This window comes from Micromonas commoda, chromosome 5 (assembly GCF_000090985.2).
Source record: "Micromonas commoda chromosome 5, complete sequence".
In the NCBI taxonomy this organism is placed as follows: domain Eukaryota; kingdom Viridiplantae; phylum Chlorophyta; class Mamiellophyceae; order Mamiellales; family Mamiellaceae; genus Micromonas; species Micromonas commoda.
Window position 1 is genome coordinate 1,389,702 of NC_013042.1, and position 27,394 is coordinate 1,417,095.

General features: G+C 67.1%; 11 protein-coding genes across 11 annotated transcripts; 7 read left to right on the plus strand and 4 right to left on the minus strand.

Moving 5' to 3' along the window:
* Positions 1 to 30: 30 nt before the first annotated feature.
* MICPUN_58940 (predicted protein) lies at positions 31 to 4,506 on the plus strand (the record flags this gene model as incomplete). The annotated part of the gene is made up of 1 exon (XM_002502269.1): positions 31 to 4,506. The coding sequence occupies one exon, from the start codon at positions 31 to 33 to the stop codon at positions 4,504 to 4,506; it is 4,476 nt and encodes a 1,491-aa protein (XP_002502315.1).
* Positions 4,507 to 4,728: 222 nt separating this feature from the next.
* Positions 4,729 to 8,345, plus strand: MICPUN_58941 (predicted protein; the record flags this gene model as incomplete). Its single annotated transcript, XM_002502270.1, has 2 exons — positions 4,729 to 4,742; positions 4,859 to 8,345. The coding sequence occupies 2 exons, from the start codon at positions 4,729 to 4,731 to the stop codon at positions 8,343 to 8,345; spliced, it is 3,501 nt and encodes a 1,166-aa protein (XP_002502316.1).
* A 574-nt stretch (positions 8,346 to 8,919) lies between these two features.
* On the plus strand, positions 8,920 to 10,141 carry MICPUN_108347 (predicted protein). The gene has a single exon (XM_002502271.1). It carries the CDS (start codon positions 8,953 to 8,955, stop codon positions 10,051 to 10,053), a length of 1,101 nt encoding a protein of 366 aa, XP_002502317.1. The 5' UTR covers positions 8,920 to 8,952; the 3' UTR covers positions 10,054 to 10,141.
* A 263-nt stretch (positions 10,142 to 10,404) lies between these two features.
* On the minus strand, positions 10,405 to 11,362 carry MICPUN_76122 (mitochondrial carrier family; the record flags this gene model as incomplete). Its single annotated transcript, XM_002502645.1, has 2 exons — positions 10,405 to 11,154; positions 11,291 to 11,362. Coding segments are annotated over 2 exons (822 nt in total), but the record flags the coding sequence as incomplete, so codon positions are not given.
* A 653-nt stretch (positions 11,363 to 12,015) lies between these two features.
* Positions 12,016 to 13,029, plus strand: MICPUN_50423 (predicted protein; the record flags this gene model as incomplete). Its single annotated transcript, XM_002502272.1, has 1 exon — positions 12,016 to 13,029. The coding sequence occupies one exon, from the start codon at positions 12,016 to 12,018 to the stop codon at positions 13,027 to 13,029; it is 1,014 nt and encodes a 337-aa protein (XP_002502318.1).
* A 205-nt stretch (positions 13,030 to 13,234) lies between these two features.
* Positions 13,235 to 19,223, minus strand: MICPUN_58945 (predicted protein; the record flags this gene model as incomplete). Its single annotated transcript, XM_002502646.1, has 2 exons — positions 13,235 to 18,998; positions 19,135 to 19,223. 2 exons carry the CDS (start codon positions 19,221 to 19,223, stop codon positions 13,235 to 13,237), a joined length of 5,853 nt encoding a protein of 1,950 aa, XP_002502692.1.
* A 512-nt stretch (positions 19,224 to 19,735) lies between these two features.
* Positions 19,736 to 20,557, plus strand: MICPUN_97456 (predicted protein; the record flags this gene model as incomplete). The annotated part of the gene is made up of 1 exon (XM_002502273.1): positions 19,736 to 20,557. The coding sequence occupies one exon, from the start codon at positions 19,736 to 19,738 to the stop codon at positions 20,555 to 20,557; it is 822 nt and encodes a 273-aa protein (XP_002502319.1).
* A 108-nt stretch (positions 20,558 to 20,665) lies between these two features.
* On the minus strand, positions 20,666 to 21,545 carry MICPUN_94345 (predicted protein). The gene is made up of 2 exons (XM_002502647.1): positions 21,442 to 21,545; positions 20,666 to 21,100 (listed from the first exon to the last, which is right to left on the minus strand). The coding sequence occupies exons 1-2, from the start codon at positions 21,466 to 21,468 to the stop codon at positions 20,780 to 20,782; spliced, it is 348 nt and encodes a 115-aa protein (XP_002502693.1). The 5' UTR covers positions 21,469 to 21,545; the 3' UTR covers positions 20,666 to 20,779.
* A 215-nt stretch (positions 21,546 to 21,760) lies between these two features.
* MICPUN_58948 (glycoside hydrolase family 16 protein) lies at positions 21,761 to 23,986 on the plus strand (the record flags this gene model as incomplete). The annotated part of the gene is made up of 1 exon (XM_002502274.1): positions 21,761 to 23,986. One exon carries the CDS (start codon positions 21,761 to 21,763, stop codon positions 23,984 to 23,986), a length of 2,226 nt encoding a protein of 741 aa, XP_002502320.1.
* A 103-nt stretch (positions 23,987 to 24,089) lies between these two features.
* MICPUN_58949 (predicted protein) lies at positions 24,090 to 26,228 on the plus strand (the record flags this gene model as incomplete). The annotated part of the gene is made up of 1 exon (XM_002502275.1): positions 24,090 to 26,228. The coding sequence occupies one exon, from the start codon at positions 24,090 to 24,092 to the stop codon at positions 26,226 to 26,228; it is 2,139 nt and encodes a 712-aa protein (XP_002502321.1).
* Positions 26,229 to 26,314: 86 nt separating this feature from the next.
* On the minus strand, positions 26,315 to 26,845 carry MINE1 (plastid division regulator; the record flags this gene model as incomplete). Its single annotated transcript, XM_002502648.1, has 1 exon — positions 26,315 to 26,845. The coding sequence occupies one exon, from the start codon at positions 26,843 to 26,845 to the stop codon at positions 26,315 to 26,317; it is 531 nt and encodes a 176-aa protein (XP_002502694.1).
* Positions 26,846 to 27,394: the final 549 nt, after the last annotated feature.

Sequence of the window (27,394 nt, forward strand, 5' to 3'; positions counted from 1 at the left end):
CGCCTGCGGCCTGGGTGACCCAGCGACGCGATGGCGGCAGTCACAGGAGGGTACGGCACCAGCGCCGACGGAGGCCGAGGTCGATGTAGTTTCGCCGTCCAGGTACCAGCTCCCTGTCGCCAGCCCTTCCCTCTGGAAAAAGCATCTTCGCCCCGCCTGACGCCAATCCTTCTCACCAACCGCTCCGCCCCTTTCCAGGCTGCCGTGCTAAAGAACGAGGACAGATGGCTCGCGGAGCCGGACGTGCAGACCATCACCGCGTTGCGGCGCAGCGAGCGCCGGGCCGCGAAGGCCAGGACACACGGCGCGAGCGGCGTTTCCGACAACGACGACGCTTGGGACGACGATGACGACGAGGAGGACTCCGGCGACCTCCTCGCGTGCTTCGGGGTGTTCGACGGACACATCACCTCGAACGCATCGTCGCACGCGAAGAGAACCATGCTCGGGACGCTCATCGCGAACGGCGCGGACGCGCCCAGCTCGCCGCTGGAGACGTCGTGCGTCGCCGCTTTCAAGGAGGTGGAGTCGTCGTTCGCGAGATCGCAAAGATCCCTCTTCTCCGCGTGCCTCAACCCAAGGCTTTCCAACTCCGCGGGCGGCACCACCGCGTGCGTCGTGCTCCTCCAGCGTCGCAGGGGCGGACGTATCCCCGGGTACAAGGGCCACCACACCAACGCGGGACCGTCGAAGGTGGCGGACAGGGTCGACGTCGTCGCGGCGAACTGCGGCGACTCGGGCGCGCTGCTCGTGACGCTGCCGCACCGAAGGGGGCACGGCTCATCCGACGACGTCGGTTCATCCGCGCGGACGTCCAGCGACTCCCTCCACGCCGCCTACGACGCCATCAAATACCTTGAAGACGCGAACGACGCGAACGCCCACGCCCAATCCGCGATGACCCGAGCCGTGGTGAGCGGAGAGGCGGCGGCGATGACGCGAAACCCGAGCGTCGACTCCAAGGACGAGGGTTCGGGGTCGGCGTCGGCACTAGCGCCCGGCGTGCCGCCGCAAGCGACGACGAGTAAGGTTGAGTTCAAGCGCCTGACGAGGGAGCACAACCCCGACGATCCCCTCGAAGCGAAGCGCATGCAGGACGCGGGCGCGAGGCTCGGGCGAATGCGCGACCGCGGGAAGGAGGTTGGGCCGATGCGGTCGTATCCCGGCGGCCTCGCCGTGAGCCGCGCGATCGGAGACCTCGGTTCCCCCGCGGTCATATGCGAGCCGGAGTGCTCGCGCGTGAGCTTGCCCAAGGGGGGCGGGAGGCTGATCATCGCCAGCGACGGCCTGTGGAACGCGATGAGCGACTACGAGGCGGCGGAGCTCGCCTTTGACGCGACCGACGCGGAGGAGGCGGCTCGCGATATCATCCTGGCGGCTATGGGGAAGCGCGGACTGCACGACGACACCACCGTCCTCGTCGTGGACGTGCCCCCGCCGAAGGAGGTGCTAGAATCTTCCTCGTCGATGCTCCCGCCGGAGAAGCCCGCGACGCCGTCGCCCACAACGCCGGAGAGGCAACTCTCGCCGCTGCATCCCCTGATGATAAAGCGCAGGCTGAGCACCATACACTCGGCGGCGCCGTCCCCGACGGGCTCGAGCAGGAGGATGTCCGGGGTGGTGTTACCCAACGGCGCTCCCCTACAGACGATAGAGTCCGGGGAGGCGGTGGGATCAGGGCGCGCTGGCAAACACGCTGGGAGGCACCTACCACCCCCCATGGAGGTGCCCAGACGACACTACGAGTACGACGTCACCGTGCGCAGAGGCTTAAAATTTGACTCGACGGCCCAGATCGACGAGGAAGGAAACGACGCTCCGGACACCTCCAGTGATGGGAAAAGAAACCGGGGCTTATTCGCGTGCCTCTGCGGAGGCTCGGACGCAGCCGACGACTTCCCTGATGATGAATTTGCGAACGATCATCTCTTGGACGACTACGACGTGGGGAAGCTCCTGGGGCGCGGACAGTTCGGCAGTGTCAGAATCGCGGTTGCCAAACACGGAGGGGGCGGAAGGCAACCGACGACGGACTCGCGTTCCGATGAAGAGCCGAAGTTCGCGGTCAAGAGCGTGGCTCACGACGGTTCCAAACGATCACGGCAGATGGTGAGAGATGAGGTTGAGACCATGATGGCAGTCAGCGGACGGCACCCGAACCTACCGATCGTCTTTCGGGTTTACGAGGAAACGGGCGGGCGGGTGACGCACATCGTCACGGAAGCTTACCTGGGGGGTAAGCTCCTCGACGGGATTGGACGACGCAAACGATTCACTGTTGGGGACTGGGAGAGCGTAGCGCTTCAGCTGCTCGGTGCCTGTGCGTTCATGCACAGCGTGGGGGTTGTGCACAGGGACATCAAGCCGGACAACGTCATGCTGAAGCGCTTATGGCCAGAAGATGACAAGAGACCTCCAAGCATAGTGCTCCTTGACTTCGGCGCAGCGACATTCGCGCGTGGAGGCAAGCGATTGGAGTTGAGCTCGGCGGGCTTTGAGGGGACTAAATTCTACGCCGCGCCCGAGGTTTATAAGTGCCGCTCATACGGCGCGAAGAGCGACGTGTGGAGCTCGGGGGTACTTCTCATGGTTCTCCTCACTGGAACACCTCCAAACGACAGGCTAGTCAGGGTTTGGGGGGATCTGCAGAAGGGGCAGCTCCCGTCCATGCCGAAAGGGACGCCGGGTCGATTCATCAGCTTTCTGAAGAGCCTGTTGACGGTGGACGAGACGCGTCGCAGTTCCGCCGCGGCTTCGCTCGAGGATCACACCTGGCTCCTCGACGGCGGTCTGCGACGGGCGGAGAGGCTCTCCGGTGGCGGCTCTCCGGATCACGGCAAGTTCGCGCCTCCCCATCCGAGGATCTCGAAGGGAATTCCGCCCGCGGGTCCACCGCACCGGAGGTTGAGCACCGGAGACGACCAGGAGCTCGAGGGCACCGTCCACCGCGCGGTCTTCGACAGCGTACGCACCGAGTACGAGCGCGCCGCGACGTTCATCCTATCCGTGGTCCTCGACCCGAAGCAGACGCGGGCGCTCGTGGAACAGCTCAGGCTCGGCGGCGTCGAGAACTCGGACAGCGTCCCGGCTAGCCTGCTGGAAGCTACGTGCTGGACCATCGGCGCCAAGGAGGCTGGCATCCAGCTCGAGCTCCTGCGCGCGCAATCGTTCGAGTCGGGGTTGCAGCGCGAGGCCGCGGCGGCGGTCGCGGAGATGAGCGCGCGGCTCGCCTCGCCGTCGGGGTACCAAAGCCCGGGGTACAACCGCTCGCCGAGGGTCAGCTCGACGGGGACGGACGGGGGGGACGAGGACGACGACGCGAAAATGGGCGCGAAAACAGGGGCCCGTCTCATAGCCGAGCTTCACAACCTGCCCGAGTCCCCGCAGACGTCGGTTCGAGGGGGCACCGCGGGGTTGGAGGCGGCGGCGGCGGCGGAGGTATCCCCCGTCGAGGTTCGACTCGACACCGAATCGGCCGAGGGCACCGCCCCGCCGGCGGGTTTTCACAGCCGCAGCGGGTCGCTCGACACCCCGAGCGGGGGAATCGCCGGCGCGCGTCCGTCGTCGAGGAGGGCGTCGTACTCGCAGCAGGACTCGAGGCGAACCTCGTTCTCTTTCAGCGCGGGCGACAGCCTCGCGGTGGACATGTCGCGCCTGCTCACCATCGCCGACTTGCACGCCCGGCATCGCAAGGTGTACGAGGCCGTGGCGCTGGCGAGCTCCTCACAGCGCACCGCCCTGCTCACCCCGGCGTTCGGCGACGACCGCGCGAGGCTGAACAACGCGGAGGAGGAGACGCTGCATCAGGGGATGCTCGCGAGTTTCCTGACCAAAGCGCACTCGTCGGACGATGACGTGTCGCGTCTCCTGAGCGATTCTCGTTCTCGCGGGGCTCCACCCGGCAGACAGTCGAGCCTTAAGAAGGCCGTCGCCGCGGCCAACCGAGCGGGAACCGGTGAGCGGGACGACAAGGAGGCGACGCGGGAAGGCACGGGTGGCACCGGCGCGAGCGACACGCCGTCGCCGTCGCGTTCGCTTCGGCGGGGAAGCGCGTGGATGACCTCCAACAAAAACGACGACGACGACTCCTTCGGTCACCCCTCGACGCCGAGGCTCACGTTCAAGCCGCGCATCAGCCAGGGCGATTCGTCGTCCAAGGCGGTGACGGGCCCGGACGGCGTGACGCGCGTGGGCGGGTTCACCGTGAGCAACGACCCGGGCTTCGTCTCCCCGGCGTCTGACAAGGGTTTAGGTCTGACGGATGAGAGCGACGGCCGGCGAAACGAGCGCGAGGGTCGGCCGCTGGGTCGCACGGCGTCCTGGTGGAACGAGGAGATGGAGGGGTCGGTGCACAACAGGCACCTCGCCTTGGACGCGTTGTTCAAGGACGGGTTCGTGGACAGGAGCAGGAGCAGGCTGGCGCTGGACGACGAGGCGTCCAGGAGCGGGCGGCACAGCCGAGCGAGCCGAGCGAGCAGCGTCGAGGGAGAGACGATAAACGAGTGATTGCGAGTGTGTCAGTAGGGATACAGTCACGAAAAACGTGTGTATTGTCTGTTAGAATTAATTATTTTCATTGCGCGTCACCCGCTCACGAGACTGGACCAAGCATTTATCGTTCGGTGAGGAAAGCCACCAGTTTGACGATCTCGGTGAGGCGCGCAACTGGTGCTAGCGCCGAAGAACGGCGCGCGCGCGCAGGGAGGCGACGCGTCGAGCGCCGGGACAATGGAGCTTCCGAGGTGCGCGATCCTCGCTCGCCCCTTCCCCGTGACCCCGTACCGTCTCGCGCGTTGAATTGAATTGGCCCGGAGAGCTGACATCGCACCCCGCCCCCGCCCAACTAACCAACCAGGAGCACGCGGCGTAGCACCCTGGTGGGAAGCTATATACTCGGGGACGAGATAGGTAAGGGCGCGTACGGGCAGGTGTACAAGGCAATAGACAAGCGGGACGGACGGGTCGTGGCGATAAAGGAGATACCCCTCGCGGGCATCGACGAGGCGTCGCTCGCGGGGGTGCGCCTCGAGATCGACCTGCTGGGATCGCTCAGCCACCCGAACGTCGTCGGCCAGCTGGGCACCATCAGGACCCCGTCGTACTTCTACATCGTCCTCGAGTACTGCGAGGCGGGCTCGCTCGCGGCGTCGATAAAGGCCAACAAGTTCGGACCCGCGCCCGAGGCGCTCTGCAAGGTGTACGTCGCGCAGGTGCTCGACGCTCTCGCGTACCTGCACTCGCCGCGGAACGGCATCGTTCACCGCGACGTCAAGGGCGCCAACCTCCTCGCGACGAAAGACGGGTGCGTGAAGCTGGCGGACTTCGGCAGCGCCGCGAGGATGGGCGAGGACGGGCGAGGAGGCGCACAGAGGCCGGGTTCGAACAAGCCGACGAAAAAAACCACCGGACCCGTCGACGGCGAGGGCGACGTGGTCGGGACGCCGTACTGGATGGCGCCGGAGGTGATCGAGATGAGCGGCGGCTCAGACCCGAAGAGCGACGTGTGGTCGGTGGCGTGCGTCGTCGTGGAGCTCATCACCGGTTCTCCGCCGTACTTTGACCTTCAGCCGATGCCCGCGCTCTTCGCCATCGTCCGCGACGAGTCGCCGCCGCTGCCGCCGGGAATATCGCCCGAGCTTCGAGGCTTTCTGAGCGCCTGCTTTCGCAAGGACCCAGCGCAACGACCGACCGCGAGCGAGCTGCGGTCGCACGAGTGGCTCAAGGGAGTCGCCACCGCGGGCGCGGCGACCGGATCGTCGTCGGGACCGGCGAGGCGCACGGAGCACCTCACGCTCGACGATCCGAGGCCCGACAGCGCGGCGAGCAGCCTGGCGGGGAGCGGCAGGTCGTCTCCCGCGCACAGCCGTCCCACGAGCCGCGGGGCCCAACGACGCGGATCGCGAGGCGACGGCGGAGACGGCGCGTGGGAACCCCCGGCGTCCATCGCGGACCCTCAGCCGCGAGAGCGGAGGCGGCGGCGCCCGCCCCCGTCGTCGCCGTTTCAGGACGTGAAGGTTGCCATGAACGGCGACGCGGACGCCGACGCGGACGAAGTCGCGGACGAAGTCGCGGCGCCGGCGGCGGTGTCGGTCCGGCTGGAGTACCCAAACACGCTGAACACGTTGAACACGGGGTTCGACGGCGACGTCGCGCGGGCGACGCGCGACGCGAGGTGGTCGGATCTCGCGGGGCTCGTGCGCACAGCTGTCGCGGACGGGGTCACCGCGGCGGCGGTGGACGCGGCTCTGACGTCCGCTGACACCGCGGGCGCGCTCGCCGCCGCATTGCACGCCGCCGCGTCGAAGGATGGTGACGACGCGACAGCTGTGCGCGAACGAGGCAACAACATAGACGACGCGAACGCGGCGGCTTCGCTCGACGCGGCGGCGGCGGTGCTCGCCGCGACGCGCAGGAAACGGGCGGACGGCGGTGACGCGCCGGGGGAGACGCTCGCGGCGTTCGTGACTTTCGGCGCGGCGTCGTCGACGCTGTCGCTGTTGCGTTCCGACGACGCGTCCGTCGGGGTTGGGGTTAAGATCGCCGCCGCCAAGGTGGTCCGAGAGCTATCTCGTGGGGGCGTCGTCGCGTTGAGGTGTCTCGCGTCGTGCGACGCGCCTCGAGCGCTCGCCGGCGTCCTCGCGCAGTCCGCGATGTCCCCGTCGCGGCGCGAGCTCGCTCGGGTGTGCGTGGACGTCGCCAGGTTTCTCACCACGCTGCACACGCGAGCCGTCACCGGATCGATACCGCCGTCGGAGGCTTCGAGGATGGCGTCGGCGGCGTCGAGCGGCGGGATTTCATCCGGGGATGTCGACTTTGACGAGGACGACGGCGAGACGCGCGGTGGAGGGGTCGTCTTCGACGCTTTCGCCCGCGCGGGGCTCATCCCGGCGCTGGTCAACGCCATCCGCGACTTGAACGCGGCGGCGAACGAGGAGCGAGGGGTTGGACCGGGTAGGAAGGCGACGAACGATACGGAAAAGTCAGAGTCGGAAAAGTCGGAGTCTCCGTCCAGCGTGTACAGGGAGAGGGTGGCCGATATCTTGCTCGACGCGACGCGTTCGAGGAACGACCGCGGCTGCGCGGCGTCGCGGTTCGCGCTGTGCGAGCTTCAGGCGATGCACGGCTTGCTCGCGCTCGCGGGGTCCCCGCTGCCCAAGTCCACGTCGGCCAAGCTGTTACGGGTCGTCGGCCACCTGGCGAGGGACGATAACTGCAAGGACGCCATGCAGCGCGCGGGAGCGGTGCCCAAGCTGGTTCGATTCTTGCAGTGGGAGGATCCGGCGACGAGGGAGGAGGCGTTGCGGGCTCTTTATAATCTGTGCCGCGGTGACGCGTCGGCGCTGGAGCAAGCCGCCGTCGCCGGGGTCACGCCGCATCTCATCGCCGTCGCGGCTCCCGACGTGTTCAACAAGCTCGGCCTCGCGGACGAACTCGGCGCGGCGACGGGTACCAACGGCGGGGGCACGCACTGGACGAGGGGCGGGCCGGGCGCCGAGGCGCAGATCGAGCGACTCGCCCCGTTGGCGGCGCCGTTTTTGTGCGACATGGCGTCGAGCTCGCGAAGGACGCGAGGCGAGCTCGCTCGACACGACGCCCTCGACGCGTACCTCTCCATAGCCCGCAACAAGCCGAGCGCGTCGTCTCCACCCGGTTTACAACTCGCCGCGGTGCGCGCGGTGGCCGGGTGGATGAGGGACGAGCCGTGGAAGGTGGAGGCGAGGCTCGCCGAGCCGGATGCAATCGCCGCGTGGGCATCCGCGATTGACCCTCGGCGGATTCCGCCGATTGACCCCGAGGTTCTCGACACGCTCCGGGAGATCGCGCGCGAGTCGCCGCGGCTGTGCGCCGCGCTCGCGTCCGGGGGTGCGATGGCGCCGCTGGTGGAGGCGCTCGGCGCTCCGTCGTCCGCGACGGCGGCGGTGAGCTCGCGCGCGACGCACAACGCCGGCACGGTGGATTGGAACAACGGTGCCGTGCTTCGACGATCGAACAGCAGGAGGCTCGAGCTCCGACCCGGGCGGGCGGGCGCCGGATCCCGTACGGACGATCCCTCGCGGCCGCACGATGCGAGGAAGGATCCGCGACGGACCTTGGCGTACGTCCGCCTGTTGGCGCAGCTCGCGGATCATCGGCGCGACGCGGTTGACGAGTCCGGCCGAGGGCACGACCTGGTCGGGAGGCTGCGGGCTCTGGTCGCGGACTACGAGTCCGAGGCGTCGAGGCGCGTCGAGGCGCGCGCGTTGCGAGCCGCCGAAGGGGTGGACGACGAAAGTGCGGATTCGGAACGGGCCGCCGAGGACGTGAGGACGGAGGCGGAGAGACTCCTCGCCGAGCTCAGGAGGTGAGCAAGAGCCAGAGCTCGTTAGTGCTACCTGTATTTTTTAGGAGCGCCATTTTTTGAGCAGTTGAGGGGGGTCAATCGAACACACGTCAGCCAATCAGAGAACAGCAGATCTTGTCGACGTGTTTGTCCATCTTCCAAGTCTTGCGTCACTTCGCGCCGACGACCACGACGAGATGTCCGCGCTCGCCATCTCACCCGCGGGTCTCGCGCTCGCGAGCCCCCTCCGAGTGACCGGTAAGCCTCCCGCTCCGTATCGGCTCGTCGCGGCCTTCCCCATCGCCCGGCCGGACCCGTGCCGGCCAGCCCCAGGCCACGCCGGCGATTTTATCCTCGCGTCGCCGCGCGCGCTCGGCGCGTCGACCGAAGCACTCGTCGCCGACCTCGCCTCCCCCTTCGTCACCGCAGGCGATAAGTCCACCGCCGGTCGCGTCGCCCTCAGGGTCGCGCCACGCCCCGGTCGCTCCTCGGGTAAGCGCGCCGTCGTCGTCCCCTCGGCGGTCGCCACCGGCACCGTCGCGACCCCGTCGGGTGACGCCACCCCGTCGCAGAAGTACTACTCCGGCATGAACGGCAAGGCGCTCAACGCGGAGGAGAAGCAGTTTCCCACCATGGCCGAGGTACTGAACAAGATCCCCAAGCACTGCTTCGTCAAGGACACCGCCAAGTCCCTCATGTACGCCGCGGTTTCCACCGCCATCACCGTCGGCCTCGGCCTCGCCGCTTTCGCGTACATCCCCATGACGCTCGCCTACCTCCCCGCGTGGATCGCGTACGCCTTCGTCGCCGGGACCGCCAGTACCGGGTGCTGGGTCGTGGCGCACGAGTGCGGCCACGGCGCCTTCTCCGATAACCGCGCCATCCAGGACACCGTGGGATACATCCTCCACTCGTTGCTCCTCGTCCCGTACTTTTCGTGGCAGCGTTCGCACGCGGTGCACCACTCGCGCACGAACCACGTGATGGAGGGCGAGACCCACGTCCCGGCGCAGGTCAACACCCCCGACAGCGACGTGGTGTTCAAGCTCCGCGACATGCTCGGCGAGGGGCCCTTCACGGCCCTCAACCTCGTCGGCGTCTTCCTCCTGGGATGGCCAATCTACCTCCTCACGGGAGCGTCGGGGGGCCCCGTCCGCGGAGCCACGAACCACTTCAACCCCAACGCGGGCGACCAGGGCAAGCACGCCCTGTTCCCGGGCAAGTGGCGCGGCAAGGTGTGGCAGAGCGACGTCGGCGTCGTCGCCGTGGTCGCCGCGCTCGCCGCGTGGGCGGTTTCCGCGGGTTCCGTCTGGCCCGTCGCGGCGCTGTACCTCGGGCCCTACCTGGTGTGCAACTTCTGGCTCGTGCTGTACACCTGGCTGCAGCACACCGACGTGGACGTGCCCCACTTCGAGGGGGACCAGTGGAACCTGGTCAAGGGCGCGTTCATGACCATCGACCGCCCGTACGGGTCCATCTACGACTTTTTGCACCACCGCATCGGGAGCACCCACGTGGCGCACCACATCAACCACACCATCCCGCACTACCACGCGAAGGAGGCGACCGAGGCGCTCAAGGAGGCGTTCCCGGATCTGTACCTCTACGATCCCACGCCCATCGTGACGGCGACCTGGAGGGTGGGCAGCAAGTGCATCGCGGTGTACAAGCGGGGGAACGAGTGGGTGTTCACGGATGAGAGGATGCCAGACGCCAAGCCCCTGATTGCGTAAGTGCCGAGGTCGGCGACGGGCAAGAACTTTGGTTGGTTCATAATACGTAGCACGAGTTTTGATGTTCAGATTCTTTTTAGTGACTGTCGCCGGTGCGCTCGTCGTCGTGGCGCGCTCTTCGCCCCCTGGTGGGTAGCTCGACGCATGCATACAGGTGCCATAAATCTTATCACAATAAGCCAACCGCCATCCTAACTGAGGGTGTCTAATAATAACCCTTACTGGTGTTCACGTTTACGCGTACTTGATGCCGGTTTCGACGTCCTGGTTGAGCGCAGGCAGGGTGGCGAGGGTCATGGAACCGGTCTTGCCACCCTTCTTCGCGGGCGCCGCCGCCTTCTTCTCGGCAGCCTCGTTGAGCTTCTGCTCAATCGCCTTCCAGAACACAGAGAACACCATGGACTGCGCGATGTTGGTGATGAGGCGCGTCTTGAGGCCGCGACCGAAGAGGCCGGCGACGCCGTCCTTCGCGATGACGCCCTTGACGGCGCCGATGTACCCGAGGTTCGCGTCGCCGGAGGTCTGCTTGATGGTCTTCACCACGCGCAGGGAGTTGGACACGCAGTCGGACACGAAGGACGCGCACATGCCGATGACGGCGTTGCGAGCGAGCTGCTTGACGCCGTCGTACTTGGGGATGTTCGCCTGCAGGTAGTTGAAGGTGACGAACCACGGGTAGTTACCCACCCAGTTGGCGGCGAAGTTGGCCGCCGCGCCGCCGTAGAGCACGCCGACGCCGCCCGCCTTGACCTTTTCCTTGAGGAGCTCGAGCGCCTTGGGGCCCTGCACCTGGAGGGTGGTCTTGAAGGTGTCCACCGGGGTGAGGAAGATGCGCCACGACGCGCCGCCGAGGGACGCGAACGCGGTCATCTGGGCGACGGGCATGTTCGGGGAGAACTCCTGGAGCGCGCAGAGGATGCCGGTGTTGGCGGCGGTGTCACCGAAGCGGGACAGGGGGTTCTGGATGATGGCAAAGCCGACACCGCGGTAGAAGCGGCCGATGCCGCCTTCTTTGTAGAGGGTGGAGATGGCGTTACCAAGGGAGCCGCCGTTGGCGTACTGGTAGTTCATGGTGGTACGAAGCCACATGAAGGAGCCGACCTGTTTGACGGGAAAGAGGGGCGGGGCGATTAGCGTTCGTAGTCACTTTCGTCGTCATCGTCAGAAATGACCGGGCGCAGGTTTTGAACGAAAGGATGGATCATTCGCGCGCGGAGCGAGTCGGGCGGATGCTCACCTGCACGACACCCGCCGCGAAGCCGGCGATACCGCCGCGGAACGCGCGGTCGCGCGACTTCTTCATGACCTCGCCGAAGGTGAGCTTCTTCTTCTCAGCCACGGCCTTCCCGGACACCTCGCCCAGAACGGGCATCGGGGATCGCCTGAGATCGGCGGCAGTCATCCCCTGGGTCATCGAGGCGAAGAGGGGCGCGCGCGCGCGGCCGCGAACGGTGAAGGTCTTGCGCTCCATGAGCTGTTCGGTCGCCATCTTGGAGGTCGAAGGACGAGGATCGGCAGGAGGCGGGCTCGCTCCGTTGTGGCGAGGGACGGGATAAAGCGTGAGTAACCTCTCGCCTCCTCAAAAGCGAGCGGCTGGCTGCGGAGGACGAATTGCGAACCATCGAAACGTCGCAAAGACGATGACGACATTATGACGAAATGCTCCCCCGCGCCCCTGTGCGAAACGGATGAATTAATTAGTTACGGCCGACGAAGAAAAACAATGTGCGTTGTTAACCATACAAACATCTGGTTGAATTTTATGCGCGACCTGATTCTGAGGGACACCTGCTGTAGACCTTTAAACCCAAAAATAAAATCGTGAAGGCTGGGCTTTTGAGATATTTCCAACGCTCTCGCCTCGGGCGACCACTGCCTCCTCGCGCACTGGACGGAGGCAGGCGGCGGTGAGGCGCGCGCGACCTTACGCCTCTTCATTCGGTATCGGCGCGGCGCGGTGCGATGCTCACGGAGACCCGAGCTCACGACAACGGCGCAGCCGCCGGCCCGGGCCCTGGTTCGTCCGGCCCTGGTTCGGGTTTCCATCGCGGGATCGTCAGCGACCGGAGCGTCCTCGAGATGAGCGTCGCCGAGCGCACGCGCCTAGTGCATCACGTCCACGAGCGTTGGGAGAAGATAGCACACGCGGTACCTCACGTCAAGCAGACGTACAACTGGGACTGCGGGCTCGCGTGCGTCCTGATGGTCGTCAGGGCGCTGGGCGCGAGCGCGCATCACTGCGACTTGCGAACGCTCCGCCAGCTGTGCCGCACTACGTCCATCTGGACCGTCGACCTCGCGTACCTCCTCCGCAGGTTCGGCGCCGACGTGACCTTCACCACGGTGACCATGGGCGCCAACCCGGCGTACGAGTCGGAGTCCTTCTACAGGGACAACCTTCGCGAGGACTGCGAGAGGGTCGACGCGCTCTTCGAGGGCGCCCGCGCGAATGGCATATCCATCGAGCGCAAGAGCCTGAGCCTGGACGCCATCAAGGCGTACGCGGGCGGGGGCGAGTACCTCGTGATACTGCTGGTGGACAAGCCGAAGCTCGGCGTGAAGCCCCGGGACGCCGTGGTCCTCCCGGAGGGCGAGAACAACGGGAGAGGAGGCTCCGACGCACTCGCGTGGCTCACCGGCGCGGCGGGCAAGCCGGCGGCGTGGGGAGCGCGGCGGGGGAGCGAGTCGGCGTCGACGCTCGCGAACGGGGCGGCTCCTTCGCGCGGGTATACCGGGCACTACATCGTGGTGTGCGGCTACAATCCCGTGGACGGCGAGTTCCTGTGCAGGGACCCCGCGTCGCACGTCAGGGATCTGATCATCACGGCGGAGAACCTGGAAAAGGCTCGACGCGCTTTCGGCACCGACGAGGACATCCTGCTGGTCAGAAACGAGGCGCTGGACCAGCGCAAGGTGCTCGCGGCGTCGAGGGAGGCTGACACGGCCGCGGAGGGCGTGGCCGCTCTGCTAGCGTAGCGAAGGACGCGACCGCTCTGCCGGCGTGACCCTTAGTGTGATAGCAAAGGCCAGGTTTTGCAGGGTTGCTCCTTGCGATACGGAGGGTGGGTCCGCGGGAGACCGTGCGTTTGGAGGGTCGCTCGAGTCACGTCGAGCGCGTCGCGGGATTAACGATGGCGTAGCGCACTGTGGGAATGCATGAATTCGCCAACGGACAGAGACTCTACCGATAGTTGCTTCCCCACGGCACCTGGCAGAGCGGACACTTTGAGCCGCTGCTGCTCTGGAACCACTTGTAAAGGCACGCGCTGTGGAACTTGTTGCTGCACTGCCTGCAGACGAGCCTCGGAGTTTGGTGGTTCGTGCCGTGGATGACCAGGTAGCAGATCGGGCACGGCTCCACCCCCTTGAACTCCCTGTCGATGTTCGACCTCCACAGCATCAGACCCTCCGCGACTGCGCCGTTTTGGTGCTGAAGGATGGAGCTGACAGTCAGCATCCACTTGCGCAGTCGAGCCTCCGATATGCCCACCCGCTTCGCGCAGTCCAACTCCGCCGCGCCGAGCGGGTACGACGCGGGAAGTCGAACCACCAGCTCCAGGCACGCGTCGTCGATGTCGTAACGCGCAACCACCTCCCGGTTACCCCTCGACGCCTTAATCGTGAGCTCGCCCGCGTCGTCGTCCAATCCGCCGCCGCCGTACGTCCCTTTGCTCGCGCGCTCCACGGCGTCAAACTCCGCGGCGAGCAGCGCGGGGGAGACGCAAGACGCGGTGGCGGACGCGAGGGCTCTCGCGAAGTTCTTATCCCTGAGATCCGCGAACCACACGCGCACAGCCGCCGGAAGCGCTCGAAGCGCGGCGTGGTAGAGGCCGACGGAGAGGCGGGCGGACTTGCGCTCGTCAGCCTCGCGCGCGGCTCGCCTGGACGAGACCCGCGTCTTCTTCTCGCCGACGACGTCGTCGTCGTCGTCGCCGTCGCCGTCGCAGGTTCCCGAGAGCCGGTCGACGGGTCGATAGAGCAGGCCCGGGTCGAGCGGGTCCACCGACGCTCCCGCCGCCGCTTTCCCGCCGCCGGATCCGCCGGAAGACGCCGCGTCCCTCGAGAGCCGAGCGAGTTCACGCCACGCCGGGGGAATCCCAGCGCCGTCGGCGTCCTCCCCGCGGGCCGGCGAGTCCGCCCTCCCTGGGGCGTCGACGATGGAGGACAGGGACCCGCGTCTCGATCCTCGCGGCGTGATCCTCGCGTTTGCCTCGGCGAGCGGAAGCGTCGGCGCGATGGCGGACATGAGCCTCGGGACAGCCTTGGTCGCCCGGGCGTATTCGAGTAATCGTTCCCTCGTCCGCGATCCGTGGGGCAGGCGCGTGGTCAGGCGCAGCAGCAGACTCCAGCACAGCAGAGTTCCCTCGCTCGTGACCCGATGCGCGGACCCGGTGACGCGTCGCTTGGGCGCGGGGGAGCCCCTACCCCCGGTCGCGACGGAATCGGAAGGGTTCGGCGCGAGCGCATCCGCGAGCTGTTCCCGAATCGCCGCCTTCTCCGCCGCGGCGGCGGCGATCTGCACCGGATCCCTGGATCTGGGCGCCACAGGTTCGCACACGGCGTCTTCGCTTTCGCCGTCGGGAGCGTCGCCGTCGGGAGCGTCTCCCTCGTCCTCAGCCTTGTCCACGGCCTCCTCGATGAGCGCCACGTCGTCGATGTTGGCGTCGAGGCCGATCACCGCGGGCTTGAGCAGCGCCGGCGTGGACAGCAGCGCGTACGATGCCCTGGTGAGAGACTCCGCGACGTCCTCATCGATGTCGTCGATGACGCGGCTTCGATCGTTGGACGAGAGCATGAGGGCGTAGAGCGAGGGAATCGTGCCGCAGCCGGCGTCTGTGGACCAGTGGTCCATCTCCCGAAACGCATTCGTCGCCGCGACTGCCGACTGGCCCGACGAGGAGCTCCACAATGTCGCGAGGTATACCCACAGGGGCGCCTCGACGGATCTGATTCGCCACCAAGCGGTAATCATGGACGCTCCAACCGCGGCTTCCTCGTCTCTGACCGCGTTGCAGCAGTGCAGCTGAGCCCCCGCCGCGAGCGCGATTCTGGCGAGGCTGGCGTGAACGTCTCCGCGAGCCGTCGGCCAATCGGCGGATGCCAGCTGGCGCGCGACGGCTCCGGCGTCCGGTCCCTTGACGCTGTACGCGACGATATCGCCGCGATCGCCGGGTTTAGACGGATCCGGCGTCGCGACTGCGACGGGGAGGGCGTCGATCCTGAGGAGTATCCTCGCAGCCTCTGCGGCGATTTTCCAACCAACCGGCGCGTGTTCAACGACGGGAACGGGTCCATCTTTCCCGATCTCCTCGTGGCACACGCTCGCCGCGATCGACGCGGTTTCCTCCGCCGCGGTCTCCGCGTGCAACACCCTGGTCTGCGTCCACGATTCGAGGCGGCCGATTATCGTCTGCCAGTCCCTCGCGTCCATGTCGGCGGCGCAATTTTCAATCGTCCCTAGGCTCAGCGCCGCGACCCCGAGCTCAGCCTCCTCAGCCTCCTCCGGGGTTTGATCGGGTCCACCCGCGCCGCCGTCCGCGGCGCCGAATCGCGCAGCCGCGGCAGCCGCGGCCGCCTCCGCGGCTTCCCTCAGCGAAAGTTTCCTGAACAGATCGAGAAGCTCGGGCGCCTCGCCCTTCTTGACAACAACCGGCCTCGACGCCGCCGTCGATCCTGCGCGCGACCCACCGTCCTGCGGATCCGAGAAGCACGCCGCCGCGATGAGCAGCAGCGGTCCGCTCAGGGCGACGTTGCGCCGCGCGACCATCGCGGCGGCGTCGGCCACGGCGTTCGCGACGAATTTTAAATGAGACGCGTCGCGGCGGTCTCGCGGCGGCAACAACGCGGGAAGCACGCTCGCGGTTGCTCGGCCGCTCGACCCGTCCTTCTCGTGCACGGAATCGAACCAAACTCGGAACAAGCCGTCGCCGTCCTCCAGCCACTGCGCCCTGCGTCGTCGGACTTTGCGAAGCAGACGCTGCGCGTGTGCGAGCGCGGCGTCGGCTGATTCTTTGTCTCGAGACGTCGCGACGGACGCCAGTCGCGCGAGGGTCCCGTCCAGCGGGGCGCCCCTATCCGCGGCTAGCAAGAACGATTCGAACGACGAGGCCACGGACGGTACGGACAAGATCCGATCGGCAAACTCGAACGGTGCGCCCGGTTCGATGTTCGCCGCGTCCATCACCGGAGCCCATCCCACGAGCTCCGCTACGCCGGCGAGATACGCGGGCAGAGTCTCCGGCGCGTCTTTGCCCGACTCCCACGCGGCGGACGCGACTGCGCGTCCGGCTTCAGTCGACTCGACGCCGAGTGCGACGAGGACGGAAACTGCGGAGTGTGCGATTGCCGAAGCCTTGGCTCCTCGGTTGCCGATGAGGTATTCGGCGGCGGCGGATGCGAGCCTGCGATGAATGGAGGATTGGCCGAGGTCCACGGGATTTGACGCCACCGATCGCTCCAGAGCTTCCCAAGCTTCATCACCCGCACCGGTTGACGACCGTGGCTTCGAGTCGACTTCGTCCTCTTCGTCCTCTGCGTCATCCTCTTCGTCGTCGTCGTCGTCGTCGTCTTCGTCATCCGCGCTCGACGACCCGTCGTTCTCAATAGATTCTTCCCCGTCGCTCGAGGAAGCGTATCCGTTCGCATCGATTTCATCCTCTTGCGATTCACGCGACGTCAAGTGCTCGAGAAACAGGGCCTCGAAGAGATCTTCCCACGCCTCCCTCGCGCCGGCGCGATCACCATCGGGCGGGGGCCACGCCCAAGCCCCCGCGGCGTCCCTCGTCCCGGCCGCCGCGGCGTCTCCTCGCCGAACAGTCGCCGCGAGCCTGGTCATGACTTCAACCGCCGCGCCCGAGGACACGAGGGGCGCCGCGGCAATCAGGAGCGCGCCCACGCCAGAGCCGTCGACGCCCCCGCCCGCGGCACCGACCACAGCATCGTCCAGCCGAACCCTGCCCCATTTCTTCGCGTCGTCGACGCCACCGGTGAGCGACAGTCGCGAGAGGACGTCGGCGAGCGTCCCGGCTTTGGAGGACAGAGAGGAGAGCGCGTCGTCCCAGAGCTCCGGAGCCGCGGATACCACCGCGGCGAGCAGAGCGGGCGACTCGCACGTGTCGACGAGTCCGCGCATCGCTTCGTCCGTTGGGAGGCACCCGGCGCCGTGCGATCGAACCATCGCGGCGACGACGTCTGCGGCGGCGGCGTCGCCGGGGTACGCGGCGACGGATTCGAGCGCCGCCGACGCCACCGGCTTCGCGAACCTCTCGCGGACCCAATCGCCCCCGTCTTCGCCCGTCTTTAAACGCCTGCGCTCCGCCGCGTGGAGGAGGCATCGATGAAAGGTCACGACGCGAGCGGCGCCCGCGGCGTCCATCTTACCGCCCGTCTTACCCCCGCACAGGTCGACGGCTCTCGACGCGAGCGCCGCCCACATCGTTCCCGCGACGGCGTCGAGCTCCGGCTTGCAGCTGATCGTCGCGAGCACCTCGCACAGCGCTCTTCTTTCGACGTCGCCGTGGGTCGCCGTCGCCATGCACTCGGGCGCCCAGCGGTCCAGCACGGACGCGCTGACGAGCCCCGCGCGAAACGCGCTCGGGTCCGCCGCGGACTCGGCGAGGACGATGAGTCCGTAGAGCAAGCCCTCGCGTTGGCATCTCAGGAGCGCGGCGGCGTCGTCCGCCCTGGACGGCGTGCAGCACAGCTTCCAGCCCTCCCACGCGGCGGCGAGCACGTCCGCGAGGGCCGACGCGTTGGCAACCGATTCGGAACCCCCCGCCGCCGAATTGGGAACGTCAGAGCTCGAGTCCGTCAGAGCTCGAGGGGGCAGGAGCGACAGGAACGGAAGGATGGACGGCGCCGACGCCGTCGCGTTGCCGTGGCACCCGCTCGCCAGGTGCGACTTCAGCGCCGGGATCACCTCAACGCCCGCGTGCACGTCGTCCCAGCACCCCGCCCTGGCCTGGGGGTACGTCACGACCAGCTCCCAGAGCGCCGAAAAGTTTGACCCGTCCGTCTCCTCCAGCGCCGTCGCGACGCACAGCCGGGCTATTTTCTTTCGTCGATCCCCGCACCGGGCCCCATCGCCGATCAGACGGTCCGCGACGGCGCCGGAGGAGATGACGTCCATCAGCGCGACGTACGCGGCGCGACGCAGCGCGGCCGCCGGGGACCTGACGAACGGACCCAGGCACCCGGCGGCGTCAATCGCGGCGCCGAGCTTTTCCAACGCCGCCGACGCCTTCGGGTCACCCGCGTCGAAATCGGCGCCGACGAAGGCGCGCTTGGCGAACCCGCCGATGGCCCTGACCGTGCTCGCGAGCAAACGCTCGTGACGCTCGGCGCGCTCGTCGGCGGTGCCCTCCCTGTGGGGCATCGCGTCCGGGGACCTGACGAGGAGATTCTCCGAAGCCTGGTCCAAAATCTCGGCGTGCGCGAACAGCAGGGCGTTGGCGCGTTTCGCGTCGGTGGGAAAGACCGACTCGAAGGCGCCGAGCGCCTCTTTCGCCACCGTCTCGTCGGGATCGTGCGCGGCGAACCACCAGGACGGGGCCAGGCGCCTGAGGTGCTTCCCCAGGCCCTTGCCGGCGCCTCCAGCGACGACCGCCATCGCCTTCGCCGACGCGACTCTGACGGCGAGGGAGTTGTCCAGGTGGAGCCTGCGGTAGGCGAGCGTCCACTGGGGCAGCGCGGCGGCGAGCTCCTCGGGGGATCGTGCGTACGGCGCCGAGGCGGACGCGTCCCCGCCGCCGCCGCCGCCGCCGCACGCGCGTCCCTCGCACACGTCGACGAGGTCCGCGAGGGCCTTGAGCCTGGTCGCGGTGTTGTGCTTCACGAGTCGGGCCATGACCCTCGCCAGGTCGTCGTCCACCTCGACCGCGCCCGCGGCATCGTCGTAGGTCTGCGACGACAGGGATTGCGCGCCGGAGTATCCACCGAACCCGATCCTGCGCCGGCGTGAGGGAAATGGGAAGGGAGAGACGGTCGGTGGTTGCGCATCGCGGGCATCGAGACGATGACGAAAGATCTCTGGGGTGCCGACCGGGAGAGACGCGAAAAAGCCGGGAAAACTCGGGAGCGCACCCTCCGAACGATCCGCCGCCGCCGAAGCCACTCGCGCGGGCTCCCGCCGCGGAGGCCTGGCCCGCCTTCTTGACCTTGTCCTTCCCCATGAGGCCGCCTTCTCGCCTCGGCGGGCAGCCGAAAAAGTGTGCGAAACCCTGAAGTCGTCCTCGAGAAGAGGAGGTCCCTGATTAACCCCTAATAGGTTGACGGCGTAACTGAGGAGCATACAGAAAAACAACCTCAGAACACGAATCCTGACTGAGGGTTAAGGTTGGAGGGTTGGGCATCCCACCGACGTGGCACCACCAGTGGCCCAGAAAAGCCATCAGAGCCCGTCGCGCGTCGCGTCACCGCGTAACGCCGCATCCCACCTAGAAATCGGGTAGCCATGGCCGCCGCCGCTTCCCTTTCCGCTCGGGCGTTTCTCGTCTCGTCGGCGCGTCGCCACGCCGATCGCCGCTCCGACCGCGCCCGCGCCAAGGCACCTCGCGCGGTGGCCACATCGTCTCCCGCGACTCGCGTCCAACCAACGCGCTCGACCGTCCCGCCGACGGAGAAGAACTGGCAGTGGGAGGGTCACAAGATTAGGTACACGTGCGCGGGGGACGAGGGCCCGGCCATGGTCCTGGTGCATGGCTTCGGGGGCAACGCCGATCACTGGCGCAAGAACGTGCCCGTGCTCGCGAAGCGCGGGAGGGTGTTCGCGATCGACCTGCTCGGCTACGGCTACAGCGATAAGCCCGACCCGATGTCTCTGCCCCAGAACTCCATCTACAACTTCGAGAACTGGGCCAGGCAGCTCAACGCCTTCATCGAGGAGATCGTCGGCGAGCCCGCGTTCATCATGTGCAACTCGGTCGGCGGCGTCGCCGGCTTGCAGGCGGCGGTGGACAAGCCGAGTTCGTGCCGCGGCGTCGTCCTCATCAACCCCTCTCTCCGCGGTTTACACATCAAGAAGCAGCCCGAGCTCATCAAGCCGTTCGTCAAGATTCTGCAAAACACCCTTCGCACGACGGACATCGGGCAGAAGTTCTTCAAGAACGTCGCGAGGGCCGAGACTGTGAAGAACATCCTGAAGGAGGCGTACGGCGATCCCGCGACGGTCACCGACGAGCTGGTGGAGTGCATCCTCAAGCCGGGGCTTCAGCCCGGCGCCGCGGAGGTGTTCCTGGACTTCATCTCCTACAGCGGCGGGCCGCTTCCGGAGGAGCTCCTGCCGGCGATGCCGAGCGAGGTGCCGGTGAGGATCATGTGGGGCCAGGCGGACCCGTGGGAGCCCGTGAAGGACGGGCGGGCGTACGGCGAGTTTGACAGCGTGGACCGGTTCATCGAGCTGCCGGGCGTCGGGCACTGCCCGCAGGACGAGGCGCCCGAGCTGATCAACCCGCTGTTGATGGAGTTCGTGGAGGATTATCGCGGGGTCACGCCGGGATGCGCCTAGGGGTAAGATTATTGGTTACGCTGTATCGCTGCTAAGGGGCTCGTCTCCGCCTAGTCTTGTTGCTTTATCAAGAGAATGTCGTATTGTCTCGTCGAGCCGAGAGTGTGGTGCGCAGAATGTCGAGGTTCTCATTGACAAACGATATCGCCCGCGTGAGCCTAGACACGATCTACGGGTAGAATAAACACGTCAGTGACATGTCAGCCGGCCTCAAGAGCCAATTTACGCCTCGGGCAGCGCCTTGATGATGTCCGAGTCACCGGGGTCGGTGATGGAGCAGCAAGACACGCGGTAGTAACGGCCGCAGGCGGTACCGAGGTCAACGTTGTTGCCCTGGTAGTGGTGCACGCCGGTCTTGGCAAGCATCGCGTAGTACTCAATCTCGGACTTCCTCAGGGGAGGGCAGTTGTTGGAGATGATCACGAGCTTGGACTTGCCGGAGCGGAGGGACTTGAGGGTGGTCTTGTAGCCAAGAGTGTACTTGCCGGAGCGCATCACAATCTGGAGACGGTTGTTGATGCCCTCCTTGGCGTTCTTGGACTTCTGTTGCGAGGAGACGGGACGGTGATCGGAACGTCAGCTTGGTTTCGAGGGAGGCGAGTTCGCTGAGGACTTGGGAGGTGGGCGCCCCGGAAATTTGCGCCGGCTCCGCGACACGACCCGCGTGGGCGTGATGGACGTCACGACATCGCAATCGCATCGGGGAAAAGCCAATGCGAGCGTGTGGCCACATCGATGTGGGTTCATCGGATGCGGCGCGCATCCGTAACCCTCACGATGCGGACGTCGCGCGTTTCCGGCGTCATCTCTCGGGAAAACCCTAAAAGCCCTGTGCCCTGGGGGGGAGGCGCGCCCCCGCGGGGATGGCTCGGGAGGTGACGCACCTTCTTGGTGGAAACCTCGGCAGACATGGTGAGTGTTTAATACAGCCTTCTTAAGTAGATGGACTACCGCTGTGTATACTTCAAAGGGAACCTTTGAAGGCGAGTGTAGCTCGAAGAGGGCGAGGAGCATCGAGGCCTTCGCCCCTTGTACGAAACTTCCGAGCTTGCGGGCAGGGCGGATGCTAAAACCCTGATCGCACACCCGATCCCCGCTGACCAAGACTGAATACACGGTACTTCAACTCTTATTATGGTTAGAAAACAGATTTCATTTCTAATCCTCACTATCTCAACATAAGATTAGCCTCTCACATTTTGGATGCATTCTGTTGTTCTTCCTCGCCGCGGAAAAGGAGTTACACCGGCGGATGTCAGTTACCTCCGCTGCCACACAAAGGCCGGCACGGGCGAGCCGGAGGGGATGCGCTCGACCGTAAGATGGGCGGTCGCGCTCATCGCGGCGATCCTGCTGACCGTGATCGTCGAGGTCGAGCCGTCGGAGATCCGATACGACCTCTCCTCGGCGAGAGGCGGGTTCCTCGGAGCTGAACATGCCGACCGGCACCTTCGGGCCGCGGCCGCCGACGCGACGCGCGCGGATCCGCGCGTTTACGCGTCGTCTCTGGGCGCGAACCCGGACTGGATCAGAGACGGTGCGCTCGGGGTCGCGATTCATCGGTCGGGACGCGCGAGGGAAGGCGACGCCGCGGGCGGGGGCTCGGACGAGAGGTCGGGGCCGGTGCCGACGCCCGCGCCCCCATCGCGGATGAAACCACCGCGCGGTGAACGCGGCGACGGGGACGGGGACGGGGCGCATCGCGCGCGCGAGAGCGCCGCGAACGTCGGCGCGAAGCGTCCCGCGATGGGCTCGCTCGCGGACGAGCTCGCGCGCCGCGATCCCACCGCCCGCCGCCGCCGCGAAGGAGCCTCGTTCGCGATCGGGACGGAACGCGCCATCCGCGTCGACCCGCCCGCGGATGCTCGCCGACCCGGATGGGAGCTGACGTGGCACGACGAGTTCGACGGCGATCGCTTAGACCTCACCAAGTGGACCCCGCGAGGTAACTCGTCGGGCCTCGGGTTGGACGAACGCACGCGCGGCGGGTGGGGCGCGCAGCAGTGGTACGACCCGCGCGAGTGCGTCGTGTCGGGGGGCGCTCTCGCCATGCGGACCCGGCGGCGTCCCAACACCTCACCGGACGACTTCTTCCACGAACCCGGCACTAGACGCACGTCCGAGGCGGAGTACCCGTTCGTCTCGTGCTGGGTGGACACGTTGGGCTCGTTCTCGCAGACGTACGGGCGCGTGGAGGTTCGAGCGCGGTTCCCCGACCAATCGTGCCCGGGGATCCGACCGAGGCACTGGATGCTTCCGGACCCGAGCACGGGGTACGGCGAGGCGTGCTGGCCGCTGGGCGGGGAGATCGACATCGCGGGGGCGCACGGCGGGGGCAGGGGCGGGCCGGGGTCGTCGCCGAACGCGGTGGAGAGCGGGTACCGTTTCGCGCCCGGGGGCGTGTGCGGCGCGAGCTCGGAGGCGAGGGGTCGACACCGGGTTCAAAATCTCAACCTCGACGGGGAGTTTCACGCGTTCGCCGTCGAGTGGGACAAATCGTCCCTCCGGTACTACGTCGACGGCGTCCTCACGAACGTTCTGGACAGGCTCACCGTTCCCATCGTGCCCAGGTGGCCGTTCTACCTGATTTTGAACACGGAGATGTCGCCTTTCGGCATGCCGGACGCGATGACGGAATGCGACGGTGACTTTTTCCACTACGTCGACTACGTGAGGGTTTACAGGCGGGCCGAGGTGGCCGTGCACGCGAACGTGTACAGGTTCCTGTCCCTCGCGGCGATCGGGACGCTCGTGACGCTGTCTTGCGCGGCTTGCGTCGCGCTGCGAAGGAACCTGGACGACGACGACGACGACGAGTGGGCGAGTCGCGAGGAGGAGGAACGGATTCGGGTCAAGGGCCTCACCCCGGACATGACCGAGCGTTACTTCGACCACGAATCGGAGGACTACTACTCGGCCGTCGGCGGCGCGAGGCGGCGCGGGACGACCGCGCCGAAGACGGCCGGTCACGATCGGGAGGCGAGCCGTCACGGGGAGGCGTTACGATCGGGATCGGGCTCGGGCTCGTCCGGATCGGACCTCAGGCTCCTCGACGCCGGTTCGAGGCGCGAGAGGCGTCTCGGAGGAGAGGCGTCGGTCGAACGGAGACGTAACGTTCGTAACGGTCGGCGGTCGGCGGAGGAGCGCGCGCCGCTCGTCAGTGGCGTCGGGCTTCGCATGCCGACCGACTCGACGCCCAGTCACAGCAGTCACGGCAGCGACGGGGGCGAATACGGCGGCAACGGCGGGAAACTCCGGTGGCGCCGCGGCGGGGGGTCGACTTCGGTGTTTGGGTCCAGGCCGGCGTTCGGGCCTCCAGCCCGAGCGTCCGAAGGCAGCGTCGGGTCGGGGTCGTCGGGGGCGGGTTCGGACGACGACGCGGCGTCCTTCGCGCCAGCCGCGGTCCGAGCGAGCGCGGAGCGTGGATGAGACTCAGCCCCCCGCCTGTAAAATTTTACTGGATGTTAGTTTAACTGAAGCGAGTCTCTCAGCTCGCTGTCACTTCGGCCCGACCCGCGCGATGGCGTGACGCATGGGTTTCCACGATACGACGCCGCTTTGGACCACCGCGGAAGGGACGCCGAGGCGCGAGGGTTCCAGAGTTCGAGACGCCGGCCCTTCCCGCGCCGCCGACGATGAGATCCGCGAGCGCGTCGCGCATCTCCAGGCGCTCGCGTCGTCCGTCCGCACGCGCCTCGGACGGGGCCCGAGGATGAAGGCGCACGCCGACGACGGCGCGTGGGCGGAGCGAACGACGGTGATGACCACGCTGATGGGCAGGGCGAGCGAGCTGGCGGGCGCGTTCGAGCGGCGGAGGGGTGTCGCGGCGAGCGGTGCGCACGGATACGCCAACTGGGATGACGGTTCGCTCGCGCATGGCGAGCTCGTCTCGGACCTCGCGGGGCTCCTCGTGGCTCTCGGCGGCCCGAGACCGCATCCAGTCGAGAGTCTCGCGTTGACGCGCGTCACCGGCGAGAGCTGCGGCGCCGGAGGCGGCACGTGGGGTCTGGTGTTCGCGGGACTCCTCGCCGGTCACGCGCAGCGATTGCGAGTGGAGCACGACCTCGGCTTCGCGGAATGCTGCGAGCACTACGAAGCCGCCGCCGCCGCCGCCGAAAAGTCCCTCGCGAAGGCTTCAACCGGCGTGCGCGACATCACGCGTGACGACGTGGCGGACCGCGGCGCGATCGCCGAGGCCATCGAACGCGCGTCGGCGACGGTGAGGACGCGCGGTGACTTCGGCCCCGGGCGCATCGCGGACTCATCAGAGACTCTCGCACGTTTGGGATGGCCCGGGTGCGCGGCGGCGAACGTAACGGACGTAACGGACGTAACGGACGCGATCGACGTCGCGGCGCTCGTGCTCAGTTTCGACCGCGAGCGATTCCCCGGGGACGTCGACGTCGCGCTCGCGGCGGCGGTGCTCCTCTTCGCTTCTCCTCGAAAAGGCGCCGAGTCGAACGGCGGGAACGGGGGCGGTGACTGGTCGGGCGGTGACTGGTCGGGTTTCGCCACCCGGGTCGTCGCGGGCGTCCCGGCGGAGCGCTCGAGGGTCGTTCCCGGTTTGTTCGTGCCCCTGGAACCCCGTCACGTCACCGGCGAATGGAGCGGCGTCGGCGTCGGCGTCGCGGGGCTGCGCGAGGCGATCGAGGCGAGGAACAAGGAAGGGGGCGCGACTGCGTGGAGAACCGTCCTGGTCGCCGGAGACGTGCCGGATCCGAAACATACCGGATTTGACATGGAGGGGTACGTCGACGACGTGTGCGCCGCGATGGGTGCCGCGGGTGCCGTCGACGCGATACTCTGCGCGGGGCGGTGCGACGACGCCGTCGCGCGGGCGCTCGCGCGTCGCCTGGGGGTCCGCGCGGTGATCCAAAACCTCGGCGAAGGCGTCGGCGGTGAAAACCTCGGCGGGGTGGGTCCCACTCGGTGGCCGCGTTGTGACCCGCGCGCCGTCCGCGACCTGCGGGAGTGCACGAGCGGGAGCGCGGTGGAGATGTGCCTGGACGCGTCCGCGCGTGGGGGGTGGGACCCGGACGAGCGGCGCTCGGCGCTTCGCGAAGGCTCGGTGACTTACCTCTCGGCGACGTATCTAGAAACGCCGCGACTTGTCACGGCAGTCCTGTGCCATCCGGTCCGTGAAGTGGCGGAGGCGCGAGTTTTGGAGGTCAGGCGACTCGTCCGTCGCGTCCGTCGGACGCTCGCGGACGGCGGACGCGTGGTTCCGGGCGGCGGCGTCGCGGAGCTCGTCGCGGCGGCGTCGCTGACGGCTGAGTTGGTCGACGAGCCGCGAAGCGTTTCGTCGGGCGGTGCTTCCGAGGAGCGCGTCGTTCGAAGGGCGCTCGCGTGGGAGGCGTTCGCGCAATCGGCGCGCGAGCTGTGCCACATCGCGTCGCAGAACCACGGGGTCCCGTACGACGAGGCGTCGACGCGGGCGGCGCGCGCGGAGGGGCTCTGCGCCGAATGGAGGGAACTCGGCTCGAACGTCGACTCGAGACGTCGGTGGGCGGAGGCGTCGCGCGTTTTGGGGGACGATTCGGGGCGGCTGAGGCTCGAGCCCGTGGACGCGACGGGGTTGGGCGTGGCGATGGATATCACGCGACGCGTCCTCGTCCCGTCGCGTGACGATGCGGCGCCCGGGTTTACCATGTCGATGCGGGTCGTGCGGTAGGCGGTTGAAACGCGACGCTGCTTAAAAACGCGGGGCAAACTGGCTAACATTCAGTCATCCCCGGGCGCGCCGACTGGCACGCCCCGTCACTTGTCCGATTCCGACTTCTCCCACACGTCGTCGTCGTACATGGGCTCCTCGTCCCATCCGTAGGTCTCGTTTTCCACGTCGAACTGAGGCTTCACCCCTCGCACCGGGATGGAAACCGCGTACATGGTGCCGGTGACTTCGGGGTCCTGGCTCATGCTCACCTCCACGCCGAGCTCCTCGTCGACGTCCACGAAGTCCGACACCACCTCGACGATCCGCGTTTTCATCAACGACATCGCGGCACCGCTCATCGCGCACCTGTCCGCCACCAGGATCATCCTCAGACGCTTCTTCGCCTCGAGGCGCGCGGTCTCCTCCTCGCTCGGAGGGAAGAAGATCGCGAACGCAGCCTTTACCTTGCCCCAGAACGACGAGGTGTCCGCGCCCTTGTCCTTCTTCTCGAGCATCTGCTGGCGCATGCCGAAGGTGGTGTCGCGGCCACGGCGCTCGCCGGCGTCGTAATCGGCCCTGACGGCGACGCTAGCGCGCCTAGACGCGCCAACCCTGGCGCGCGTGTTGGCCTGCATCACGAAAGGCGGGAAGGAGGGATCAGATCTTTTTGCGGGCGCGACGATCGGGAGGATCGGGGTTGGCGCGCCCCCGGAAGGGGAGATCGTCCACGAGGAAGGGGTCGCGCACCTTAAAACATGCCGTGGGCGCGCCAACAAGGGTCGCCGGGGAGGTAATCGCGAACATCGATCGTGCCTGCGACGGTCGCAGTGAGCCCCGCCGTCGAGTTGGTGAGTTTACGAGTTGACGTTCCCCTTGTATTTCGATTTTCCACACCTGACTGCGTTGCCGTATGAATCCATTCAAATTTAAGCCTATTTGTAATCTTATACTCACTGAAACTTTCAACTGTTTGCTTGTTTGTGCATTTTCGGTTTTACTGGCGGGAAATTGCTTTTCCTGTTCCCATCTTTTTTATGTTGACGACGGCGTCGGACGGCGCAGCGCTCCCGACGGCGCAGGCAGGGTCCGACACGGTCTCCGGCTCCGCGACGAGACAGACAGAGGGGTGGCAAGATGTCGAGCGGACCGTCGACGCCGCTGAGTCAGAGCCCCCTGCGAAGTGG

Bases quoted from the DNA above. Each gene is read 5' to 3' on its own strand.
- MICPUN_108347 (XM_002502271.1), top strand. From the start codon at position 8,953: ATGGCCGAGGTACTGAACAAGATCCCCAAGCACTGCTTCGTCAAGGAC.
- MICPUN_94345 (XM_002502647.1), bottom strand. From the start codon at position 21,468: ATGTCTGCCGAGGTTTCCACCAAGAAG. The intron at 21,101-21,441 runs GTGCGTCACCTC...TCCTCGCAACAG, and splicing joins CCGAGGTTTCCACCAAGAAG to AAGTCCAAGAACGCCAAGGA.